General features: G+C 39.4%; 1 protein-coding gene across 1 annotated transcript in view; it reads right to left on the minus strand.

Moving 5' to 3' along the window:
* Nucleotides 1–695: 695 nt before the first annotated feature.
* Nucleotides 696–12,894, minus strand: part of EDNRA (endothelin receptor type A) — a 36,604-nt gene continuing 24,405 nt past the window's right edge. Inside the window, exons 4-8 of the mRNA XM_067551939.1 lie at nt 10,772–10,970; nt 7,541–7,693; nt 5,548–5,681; nt 4,987–5,095; nt 696–2,501 (exon numbers count right to left, since the gene is read on the minus strand). Coding sequence (XP_067408040.1) covers nt 2,361–2,501; nt 4,987–5,095; nt 5,548–5,681; nt 7,541–7,693; nt 10,772–10,970 — 736 coding nt within the window. The 3' untranslated portion in view covers nt 696–2,360. The remainder of the gene's footprint in view (nt 2,502–4,986; nt 5,096–5,547; nt 5,682–7,540; nt 7,694–10,771; nt 10,971–12,894) is intronic.

Below are 12,894 nucleotides of genomic sequence, written 5' to 3' on the forward strand. Positions count from 1 at the left end.
ATCCTTGTCCAAGAACTTTGTAGAGAAAGGAAAGGTTAAAAATAAAATAGGGTAGTACAAGATCAGAGTCAAGGGAGGGGTTTTTTGGTTGCTTTTTTGGAATGTAGATATGGCACAGATGGAGAAGATACCAGAGACCAAAAAAAAAAAAAAAAAAAAAAGGAAAAGATTGACAGTGGTGGTATTAGTAGGGAGCAACAGTAGGAAGCAAGAGAGGGTATGTCTACACAGCAATCAGAAGTGTGATTGCACCTCATGTAGGCATACCCATGCTATCTTTAATCTAGCTAGCATGGCTAAAAATAGCAGTGATGCTGTGGCAGCAAGGACCCCAGCAGGGGCTAGGAATGCAAATATGTACCCAATGTTCCAAGTGGGCTTGTCCATCCTACACAATCATATCTCTCACTGTGCTATAGCCAGACCCTAAATGAGGGCATATAGGTCAAGAGAACAGAGTTTACTAGAGACACCAATTCATGTTGAACCTTGTCACATCATAATGCATTCTGTCACTGTGGCATTGGTGATGTCAGAGTATAAAGTAACTCCACTAAGCCAAAACTCTCAAAGAGAATTATTTATCATTATTTGTTCCCTCTTATTATTGATACAGTTTGGGTGATGGGCTGTTTTGAATGAAATTCAGCTAGGTCTCATTCAATAGCACACTCTTGAGCACTATTACAATATAATCAGAGATTATGTTTCAATTTTTAATATATTAACACACACATTCATGTGTGTATATATACATGCATATACGCCAGAAAGACAAAAGCACGCAAAAATACATAAAGTAATTTACAGGGCAGTTATTTAATATACACTGTGTATGTAAACATTTGGGAAATTGTGCAGTGGAAGTCACTGTAGGCACTTCATATTTCGACTTTGTAAATAATGTGCAGGCTCACATCTTCCACTTGAAACACAACTGGATATTAAGAACTGCATTGTGTAGCTGTGGCTATTGCCTTTCAACCTGGCAAAACAGACACTATAAATCTTATGGCAGATTTCTGCAGCAGGCATATTGTATATGATATTACTATATTTCATTCCACTATTTAGTAAAATGCTACCTAATCAGTAAATGTAACAGCCAGACAACGATTTTCATGCCATGTAACTGAAAAAAGTTGACAATAATAAAGAGAAAGTTGTCACATGTTTACATATATGCAAGCAATGGCTTCTGTGCATTATATTGTTAATTGCCTTCGTATGGTTAATAACCCCAATAAAACATCAAACTCATTTTAAATGTTTGCACATTGTAAGCATATGACACAAACACACACACACATCCTCCCCCCCACCAAACCTTCAGTCCATACACACGCACAACTCCTATGGACTCCAATAGGAGTTTTGCCTTCACTTGGACTGTAATTTCAGGTCCAAAATTTGTAAGTAGTATTGTGCATTGCTGTAATTTAGTGACCATCTTCTGATAACACTTTTAGTAACATTTTACTGTGTTCTACTGATATTGCGGCACTCCCACTTCAATTTAAATCCAAAACAGATGCAGTCTCCTCAGAATAACAAGTTTAAGATTTAAACATGACTAGCTAATTATAAATGTGCTTCACGATGTCATTTTACAATTGATCACTCTTTTGCTGATATAGAAAAATATATGTTTACTTTGTAAAGAGAGTTAGAATAATTATATTTTTGATATCAGTCTGTGCTGTAAGTGCCTAATGTTGGTGCTATTTTTAGATGGTCTATGTCTATCTTTCAATAGTGAAGTGCTACAAATGCTAATTGCCCAGCTAATGGATTGTCTCATTTTGCAAAATTAAGTACATAAAATACTGATATGGACTGACACATTGACAAATAAAAGCTTTTAAAATTCATGCTAAACATGCTTTTATACAGAATATATTCACCACTTAGTTAAGTATTTCCTTTTACAAAGTGGCAGAAGGACCGAGAGAAACTATATCCTCACAGATTCCACATTTGACATCTTCTGAAAATCCCATAGTGACTAATGGTAATAGACTATCAAGGAAAAAAGATGTCTGGGTAGTAGGTAGACACTGGGCAGTTCCTGCTTGGGTCAAAAACGGCCAACACTCTACACAGTGCTGAGTGAGCCTTTCATTTTTCATAAGATGGTGAATGTAATTTTCACAGACAGCAACAATGTCAAAAGGATCCCAATTTGCAGGTCTTTTAATTTAAGTCAATCCATTAAATCACCTCTGAAATTAGGTAGATGGGCAAAGAACTTCTGAATGGATTACATTTTGTGGAACACTCAGTGGATTTCCTGTTTAAATAGCTTTCATGTGACATTTTTTTCTTCCTGGATTCTGAAGTGGTCTCAGTGTCTTTCAGTCTCAGTTTATGCTATCTTTATGGCTGCTTCGATCTGTATTGTGGTTATTTAGTTCTTGGTTTTTCCACTGAATGCTTGTTCCATTCATTGGCACTGAAGTCACTAGACTTTTGGACTGGTAGCAGCAACAGCAGAGACATGACTGGAAAGAAAAAGGGTTTGAAATAACATAAATCTTGCAACTCTATAGAACTATATTCTGCCTTCAGACATGTGCATGGGATTCCAAACGAAGAAGTGGGAGCAGCACATGTGCAGTGTTTGACCTTAAGACGCAGGTGATTCTTGTAATTGCCCATCTCAAGGCCACAAAATTAGGGCCTGACCCCACATGCCTTATTTAGGCAAAATTTTCACTTCACTGAATGGGAATTTTGCCTGAGTAAAGGTATGCAAGGGGAGGTCCCACCAGGCTTCTCAACTGTAATGCATTATGTGATAGATTCCACACCACAGCAGATCATCCCTTCCTGTTCTGCAAACTAAGCCAGTGTTCCAAGATAGTGATCAGCAGTAGCAAACTGGTGAGGGTGAAGAAAACAGAAGGAGATCCTCCTTTTGCAACCCTGAGATCCCCATACTCTGCCTTTCTTTCCCTCATTCATCTTGTCGAGGAAGCAGAGAGAGAGAGTAAGAGTAGGAGCAAATGTTTTTATTTTTTTTTAGCCAGGGGAGTGGTGAGGATGGAGCAGGCTGGGCTGTTTCATTTTTCACAGGTGGAAGGCAGAAATGACTCAAGTTTAAGGTGCTGGATTCTGCACAGACTGGGAGGCTCCAATATCTCTTTTCAAAAGTGTAGCAGAACAACCTGCCCCCTCAGACTTTCTCCCTCCTCTCATGGAAACAAAGTCTGATCCTAGGCAACTGGGATTCCTGTCTCTGCTTCCTAGAGGGAAGAGGAATGAAGGCTGGGATTCCAGCACCAATAGCAGGACTATGACCTCGCTGGGAGGCAGCAGCAAAAGAGTTTTGCAGGTAGGCAGAGCTAGACTTAAGTTAACTACTGTACATTGTGTATCTGTGGGTGGGGTTGTAAATTAACTGTATTGGTAATGAGGTAGGGGGATAACTTACTTGTAACATGGGAGGATGGCCTGAATTTATTGTTATGGCATGGGAGATGTGAGGGTGGGTTATAGTGAGGGGGTGGAAGGCATAAATTAATTGTATGGTGGGAATAGGGGCTGGCCTGAACTAATTTACTGGGGGTAGGCAGAGGGGCTGAATTAATTATATTGGAAGCAGCCTGGGTAGGTCCAACTCTACTTCGAACCCCATTTGTCCAGGTATCCGATGAGAAATCCAGGCAAAGATCCTTTCCACAAACCCTCCCTGTCCCCAAAGAACCTGGGCAGGGATTGACACCCCCTCCCCCTCAATCTGTAACATCTTGCAAACCTGGTTTTATTTCATTCATACAGTGTGGAAGTATCCTAAAAAAAAATCTCTACATGAGTGTGTGTAATAATGAACAAAAACCACAGGTGTTCCACACTGTAACCATTTGTCACATGATTCATTGGCTTGTGTCACACATTGGCAGTTTTGGTTTCTTTCCTGTACACATAACCCTAACAGGTAAGGAAACTAAATATTTTGAAGATTCAGCTGGTCAGTTTCCCCCCCATTCTACTTCTTTCTACTCTGCTCTTCATTTTCAGCTTCTATCTCACTTTACTACAGGGGTGTGTGCAGGAATTTAACTTTGATCCCTTTTGGAGGGGCATATTCTGTGCCCAAACCAATCCCAGGAGGAGCTTGCTCTCTCCGCCCTCTCCCCCCACTACAGCCCCAAGAGGTGCTCGTTCTTCCCTCCCCTGCTCCCCCCAGCCCTGGCATGAGTTCACTCTTCCCTCCCCACCTCTCTGGCACCATCAGCAGCTTGCTCTTTCCCCACCCCCACTCTCGGGGCCAGAGTAGTTCCATGCCCCCAACTATTATTGAGAGGGGCTGCCCGCCCTCCTCTTGTGCATGCTCCTGCTTTACTACTTTTCTTGTGAATGGGTACTTTTGGAAGCACCACCAGCAACAATATAGTGGCACAATGTGATCAGTATAGAAGATTATTTTAGCCAGAAGTTTTCAAGTGGCCATTTTGAGTTCATGTGAAAACTGGAATATACAGGTGCTCAGCAACTCTGAAAACCACTCCACTTATTTAACTTCCCAAGTTTGGATTTAGTTTCCTAAATTTGGGCTTCCAAATTTGAGCCAAAGTCTGATTTCCTGATCACAAGCAGATTGGGATTTCTGCCAGACATATTCATCATTCTGAATAGATACTAAGATTGGGAGAAATGTGATTAAATGAATTCCTTTCCGTGTACATACACTAAGTGGGCAGACAGTACCTAAGATGTACATACATACATAGCTCACTGATCGTTTGCCTTGGTGAACTATGTCAAAATTCTAATGCACTGTTTTCGTTTCTAAACTGCATGGATAGTTTCAGCTCTCAGTTTGGTATGTGTGCTATGTGACCTTTTAGCTAATAAATTAGATAACTTCATGCCTTTACATGCTCTTCCTTAAACTTGATAAATATCTGTATTTATTATTAAGTACTTTAATGGAACACATCTGTGGGACATCTACATAAAAATGTCTCATGACTGAGATCTTACCTGGAAGCAGTTTTTAAACTTCTTGCTCACAAAATAGAGAGCTATAGGGTTTATACAAGAGTTTGTGGTTGCCAGGTTAATGCTGATGTAATCCAGTGGCAACAAGAAACTAGGCAACAAAAGAGAGATAAAATAATTACAACTCTTCACACGTTGTAAAGGCATAAGCATAAGCACATGGATAATTTTCTCTGACACAAAGGCCAATTCTCTACCACCTATACTGATCTTCTTCTAGCATAGGCAATGTGTCAGCAAAGGCCTTTCTGAAATAACTAGTCAGACACCCCAGTTTGGAAAAATGAGAGGGAGGTGAACTTAATGGCAGTGGTCCAAATTCTGCTCTATTATTAAATCTCACTGAAATAGAATCCCCTAAAATGGAAGGATATAGTGGAAAGATCATAAAATGGAGGAGTCATCTTATAATCTTCTAGTGTCTGGCTCTGAGTGGCTACGTTACCAGTTCTCATAGCTGCATGCACAATCACACTGAACTCTAAATAACATATCAGCCTATATTTTTTTACTCTCAGTGGTTGAAGTAAAAAGATACAGTACCTGAACAGTTCACATCTGTTAGGGTCATTTTCGTTGTATACCATTTTCTTCAAAATTCGGCTCAAATGGAGAGGGAACCAGCAAAGGGCAAAAATCACTACTAAACAGAAAACTGTCTTTGCAACTTCTCGACGCTGAAAGAAGAAAGCAAAGAAAAAGATTATAGATACATGTCAATCACGTTGCTATGTAAGGCCAGGGAAGAGATAGCAGCACTAAAGAAGGCAGTCTAGATAAAAGCATGCACTTAAGGGTTTTTGTGCCCAATTCTGCAGTCTTTGCTCATGCAAAACTCATGCTTATTCAGGGACAACTATTAAATTCAGTTGGAGTTTTGTATGAGCAAAGACTACAAGCTCAGACCTTTACAGATTGTTTCACCTGACTCTTGTCAATGCACACTTGTCATGTCCAACAGGTTTTGGTTAGTGAAAGAAAGTGTTTGTGTGGGGTTGAGAATATAGTTGTTGCCTCTGCAGATGCCACTGGAATTTAACATGCAAGGTAAGCCTCAGTTGTTACAATTTTCAAAGCCAACTATGTGATTGAGCCACATTAACTTCAGTTAATCTCCAAATATGACAATCTTATTATTGCTTCTTTCTTGGACTAGCAGTTACCAAAATATGAAATATGACGTAACTTTGACTTCTATGCTAAGACTGATGCTGCTGCAGCAAGGAGCACAATTAAGCTGTGTGAGGAAGGGGGGAAAAGAGAGAACAAAAATGACCAACAATAAGACAAATTTTTATAAACTGAGGCACAAATCCACCTTGTTTGGGCTTTGGAGATCACAGCAAGGGGGAAGTGGTGAGAGGATTCCTCCTCACACACTGTTCTATTTCTAATGGCTGGAGTAGACTCTGTGTTCCTAAAGTCCCCACACTATGTGGGGAAGAACTGGAGGAACTGCATGTTGAAGGATCTTCTGTACCGATTCCTCCTTTGGCCACCCTACTCTGGCTCTATGCCTTTTCAAGCATGGCTATGGAGAGTTCACTTTGTATTATGAAGGGGATACACACCCCAGGACTCACCCTTGTGCAGTGAAATTGCACAGGTTCAGCCTCTAGTCTAGAGAGTCATTTGCAGCTGTAGAGAAAGGGGAAGGATCCAAGGGGATGAGGTAGCAATTGCAGCCCCCTGTCAGACCATAATCGCAGGGACTTGATTAAAGGTTTTAAAATGGCAGTTCAGAAGGTAACATAGAAAAGAGTTGCAAACAAGCAAAGTAAGGTCTGATGTTACTGTGAGTGACTTTGCGCTGTAATCAGTGTTTTCACTAGTTTTTTTTTTTGCCACTCATGGTTGCAATGATGGGAGCATCAGTGTAAACAAAACATCAGTGGTTTTATCACTATCTATCTAAAACTGTTCAGAGAAGGTCTAGACAACAGAGTGGTAAAAAGGCTGAGGGAAGCCCAAACCCTGTCTACATCACTGTTTCTACCACCAATATAACAGTACTGGTGGTACTGCAACAAAGGGAGATTTCCCAAAAAAGTCTATTGTAGACAAGGCCAAAGTATTTATGACCAGGATGCTTTACCTCTATCTATCTCTAGCTCTTTTCAAGAAATGTAAAGTATTCAGCTGTAGATAAGGCAGAAAGGAATAGCATAGCCTTATGTTTAAGGGTAAAAATTCAGAAAACATATTTTTGATAAATCTTTATAGCAGGAATATAGCCAGGGAATTTAGCCACTAGTGATTTAAGGTTAAAGAGCAGGTGAGCAAGACTGTCACACTTTCTTAGGAAAGGAAATAAACACTGGTTAGTCTCTTGAACACACAGTCTCCAATATCTTCCTATTCTATAAATTACTCTTATGTTCTGGGTTTGGTTGAATACCTAATGGTCAAAAGTCACTTGTAGCCTCACTTTCTATTTCTGGAATTTATTTTATTAAAATTTGTCTTGAAATGTTTATAAACCAACTTGCAGACACAGCAGCAGTGTTTTCCAGACCTTGGTATCCCTAATATTTACCTGCTTAAGATGTTCGCTGAGGGCAATTCTCAAGTTGCTGTTCCTTCTGTTTAACATTTCACACGTCATTAGTGTGTAAAAGACGGCAGTACATGCCAGTGGCACGCAGAAATAAAATCCAAACAGCCACCAGTCCTTTGCATTTTTGTAAAACTGAAGATAAGAGAAAAAAGAGGATGAATTATCTCTAAATGCAATGCAATGGACAACAGAAATACAAATGAAGGTGTGGTGGTTGATAGTGGTTCTTAGCCTGCTGTTAACTGGAGTGAACTTTGTGCATTCTTATTCCTTCTAGATGTGTTTGTGATGGATTAGGATTCTGACGGTGTATAGATGATTCTTTCTAAGGCAACATCGAGACATTTCCCAGGGAACAAGATAAATGTATCTAGTTCCTACTCCTGATTTATCATCACTTGTTAATTATCCTGAAGTTTTAAAGGGTTAGAATTAGTAACAAACCTGCATTTGAATCTACTTAACAATGTAACTAAACTTACCCCTTATGACTAAACTGAATAGTTATAAGGCATTATTTTTACCAGGGATTGCACCTAGCATATTATGCCCTTGATTACCAGGTTATTTCTCTATCTAATATACAGGAATCAGGGAAATGACTGTTAGACTTGAATACTATAGAGACAAAACAGACATTTGGTGGCAGCATAAACCTTCAGTTTACCTTTGTGATAAGCTGTTTATAACTTCCTTACAACCTCTCTCGGGTGGAAATTGCTGTTTGAGGAAGTGCTTGCTAGGTCTTTATGCTCATTCATGTACATCAGGGCTCAACACTTACCACACAACTGACTTGTCAAATTGAAACAGGCTGCAGGTTGACTCCTAAATCCCAATAATAACACGGCCACTGAACTGCGTATTAAACCTCTAGGGTCACAAGTCTTGATAAGAGCCTCTCTCAGCAAAAGGCACTTACCTTTTAAGGCTCCTGTAAACTGGTTTTGATTCCAAAATGGGCAGGTTAAAAATGTCTTGCAAGTGTAATTGTCCTTGGCTATCAGTGGATAGATTACTAGTTGGTTTTCTTATGTACTGGGCAGATAGAGGCCACTTAATGTGTGCTTGTCTGGAAAATGTGAAGCTTAAGAGTGGCTGCTTTCACTGGCATCAGCTGCATGGTTAGTTTTAACCCTTTACCTGGTGTGCATGCTATGTGACTTTCACAAAATCAGGGCAAACAATAATGTCCCAGTATTTTCCTATGCAATGTTAAACTGCTGGCAGTGATTTAGGAGGAATATTACACTTGACAAAACATTTCCAATTTTATTCCTCTGTTGGCAGCTATATTTGCAAACTTGAGGACATGCTGTATTCTGTTTTTCCTTTTTAAAGAAGAGTTGTTATAATCACCAAAACTCTCCACTGAAAGATGACATTTTAAATACTTCCTGTCTCTAGGTTATTAGTTGAACTGGATGTGTATAAAAGGGGACCCCCCTTTTTTTTCTCATACTCTTTCTCCTACCTTGTTTGTTCCTAATGAATGTGATCTTACTTGCAATATCAGAGTTCCCACACCAAAATATGAAGATGCTTATAGCGAAGGATTATGTGACTCCTAACTACTGTACAAAGAAGTCAGAGGTCTGAGATCCTGTTTGTGTATATTTCTGAACCATACTTCTTCTGAAGAGGAACAAAATTAAAGCTATACTGCAGATTAATTTAATTCCGTTTAATAAGGTTGATCCATCAATACAGCCATTAGTTACATGACAGAAAGCTTTCTCTCTGCATATGTAGAAGGAAAGGAGGGGTCACTGGTCATAGGCCTAATTCTGAAACCTTTGTTCATGCAGACTGTCATTCACACAAATATTCCTATTGAAGCCAGTTGGACTGTCAGTAAGGAAGTACTACTCAGGGTAAGATTTTCAGAGTGGGGCCCAGTAGGAATTCTCCTCTAGGATGGATTTGGGTTTTTAGTAGGGCAAAGTCCAGTGCATCCAGTTTCCAGTGGAATTCTAGGATGTAACCAGGGCCAGCTTTCATGAGCGTACTCCTTCTCCTATTGCAAAGATAAAGTCCAGAACTGAGATCTGAGAGGTGGTATTGGGAGAGAGAAGTAAAGGAGATAGCTCAGGAGGAAGTCTCGGGGGAACAACTTTACGTTCCAGCTGGGACTTCAGAGGAGCACACCTACAAAAGCTGCTTCAGGCATATGATGAATCAGCACACACCCTGTAGTACATTGGCCAAGCCTCCTTCTCAGCTGACTTTCTGAATTGTGTTGACTAGCTCTTTTCTCCATGCGGAGGAGGGGGTTGTTGGTTCTTTGCATATTCCCTGTGAGCAGAAGTTCCAGCACTAGGGATGCATAGCCTGGCTTCTGGTAGCTGGAATCCAGAAGAAAGTCAAGCCTCACATTTTAAAATATTTTTGCTGCCTGGGCTGTGCAAGTGGAGATTGCCATTTGGCACCTTGTTGACAGAGAGACAAGGATTAAGTAGATACAGAGAGAGAATTATTTTCTCTTCTACAGAATGTTCCTCCAAATCAGGCTTGAAGAATCTTAGTAGGGGAATATAGGGAGACTTGCACTGTTATCGCCCATGGTGGACCCGTTCTGTGCTCAAAAGGAGCACCTCACTTTCTGCAATTGCCAGTCTAGTAGCACCCTGGAGCAGAACATGAGTGTGATAAAGAAAAATTCAAACAAGCAAACAAAACCCCCGAACCCTGAGCAACTTGTAGACTCTGTATGGAGCACTTACTTAGTGAAATTTCCAAGTTATAAAACGTACAGCAAGATGTCTGTAAATGATTAATTAAGGAATCTGAGCTTCAAGAAGCTTACATCAAAGTACAAAACTGGGCTGATTTAAGAGAAATAGGCATCCTTTTGTTTGCCTTGTGAGTCCACATGGAACTAGTTTTCTCCAGGAAATGTGCATTTTAAACATGTTTCCTAATGCACTCAGCCTCCTGGGATTCATGTCCTAGCACAAGTCTTTCAAGTCTTTCAAAGGATGATGTTTTAAGGTCAGATTTACTTGTATTAGCTGCAGCTGAATATGGGGACTCATAACTAAAATGGAAATTCCCTATCCCAGCTAATTTACTCTTGTATGATTCTTGGACTTTAAGGGATAAATAAAGCTTTATTTCACTCTTCAGTCCAACATCTTGCAAGTGAATATATTATAAACTGCTGATTGCAAAAGAGGGAACGTTGATTACTTTAATATTTGATATACATACCATCATAAACTTGTTTGTAGCATTGAGCATGCAGGTAATATGCTGTTCATCTTTGTATTTGAAAGTTATCATGACAAAACCAATTGCTTCGGGAATAGCCAGTATAAAAGAGAGAATCCAAATGGAGAAAATTTCAATAGCAGTGATCAAAGGGATACCGATTCCCTGAACACGACTCCAGGAGGCAACTGCTCTGTACCTAAAATAAAAAGATAAGCATGACATTCCAGCCATTGGCCTATTTTCTTTATTAAAATCTAGAGCCCTTGGGTGGTCTTAAAATGTCAGGGATGGCTCTAGGTTCCTTAAATTATCTGCACAGTGGCACTCTAATATCTATGTTACCTATGTGATTATAGAGGACCCCACTCATCCAGGAAACCTACCACCCATAATGCCTGGTGGTAGTCAGCTGGATGAAAATGTTTACATAGGGCAGCACTGCATCTGCAGACAGTCAACTAATGTTTTATATCCACGGTAAGGTTGTCAATTTTCATAGACTGAAATACTGAAAAAAAAAAGCCCCAATCACAAGCATGAAAATATGCAAAGTGCAATGTTCCATGTACTTTAAATGCTAAAAATACTGGCTTTTGTGGTATGGGGCAATTTCTATCCTGGCCTCAGAATACAAATAGTGCGGGTGCTACAGAGTGCTATTGATCGCATGTCAGTTCAGTCTCAGTACCTATTTTCCTATGAGAAACTGAAGCACAGGGTAAGAAAAGCTGAAAATAAAATCCATGCTAAAAACAGTACCTTTTTTTTTCCATAACGTTATCCATTAAAAAAAGAGAAAGAGGTTATTTTTCAACAACAGCTACAATTCATGTGTACTTAGCATTTGTAACAGTTTAGCAAAGGCAGTACAATGTCCAAAGCTGGACTTTAGCAAACAGTATATTATCCCTGTAATAATCTAAAGTGGCCTGGGTGGGTAGATTCCTTTAATCTATTCTGTTCCACTTTGCAAACTGCTTATGCTTCGTTTGTTTACTTCCCCAAAATAGTAATAAATAAATATAGTATAGTAATTCCAGAGGGAAAGGTATGGGTTAATCACAACGTTTGTTTAAGAAGCATTTTTCTGAAGTTTGAAAAACAAAATAGGAATCCTAGAAATACTGTCCATCGACTTATGCAATATCTATGTACAATATGAATATGGGCCCATTGAAACAGAGTAATAATAGGGAGATACTATTTGTCACTGTAGGGCCTGGTGGGTTCCATGTACAATCTCATTAACGTGATGGCGGACTTAATCACTTTATATAGACTAGAATCTCTCTCTCTGATTTATACTACAGGCCCATACAGCATAGTTGCAAGACATGCTGGGGAAAGGCTCTTAGTCTTAAATTATATAAGCTCTTCAAGATATTAAAGCAGCCGAGGACATTTTAGACTTGCACCGGGGGGGGGGGGGGGAGAGAAAACTCAAAGGAGAACTTCTTTGAAATGTATTCTTATGCTCAGAGAATGCCCTAAACATTTAGGGTGATAGCTCAGTCCCTGAAGGGCATATGTGGACAGAGCTATATGATCATCTAACTGAGCAAACTCTCTATTTGAATGATTTTAGGAACTTACCTTCAGTAACAGAGCTGACTGAATAGCCAAAGATTTTGCAGACATTTATTCACATTGAAAATCAAGTTTGTTTGATCATATCTGTGACCCTTTTACGTTGCTTTGTGAAAAAATTTCAAGTGCTTGAATTTTATTAGCAGGAATATCCATAGAAAGTTAATTTCAGCACATATGCGTGAATATTCATAGAAACTGAACTTTGAATTGTATGTTTGGTTGTAAAATTCCCAGTCAGTTACACAAGTCATGTGGTATTTTAGTTCCCCAACTGGATGAGGTATGTAACTATGAGTGTGTTGTAAACTGTGAACTGCAAATTATGGTCAAATACACAATCTGAAGTTTGTGCTGTGTTAGTTACTCTGTAACTTTTGTAATTAAGAGTGAATTGCAAATTGTGAACATGATTCTCTACTTCTGTACACTATGTGCAGTCATTTACACCTGTGCAAAGTAAACTATCATTCTGACTTGGTAATGTTTTAAATCCTCTTTGCACAGCTGTAAATCACTATACAAGAGGGAGG

Source organism: Emydura macquarii, unplaced genomic scaffold (genome assembly GCF_026122565.2).
Source record: "Emydura macquarii macquarii isolate MOO-44397 ecotype Brisbane River unplaced genomic scaffold, CSIRO-AGI_Emac_v2 contig_1363, whole genome shotgun sequence".
In the NCBI taxonomy this organism is placed as follows: domain Eukaryota; kingdom Metazoa; phylum Chordata; order Testudines; family Chelidae; genus Emydura; species Emydura macquarii.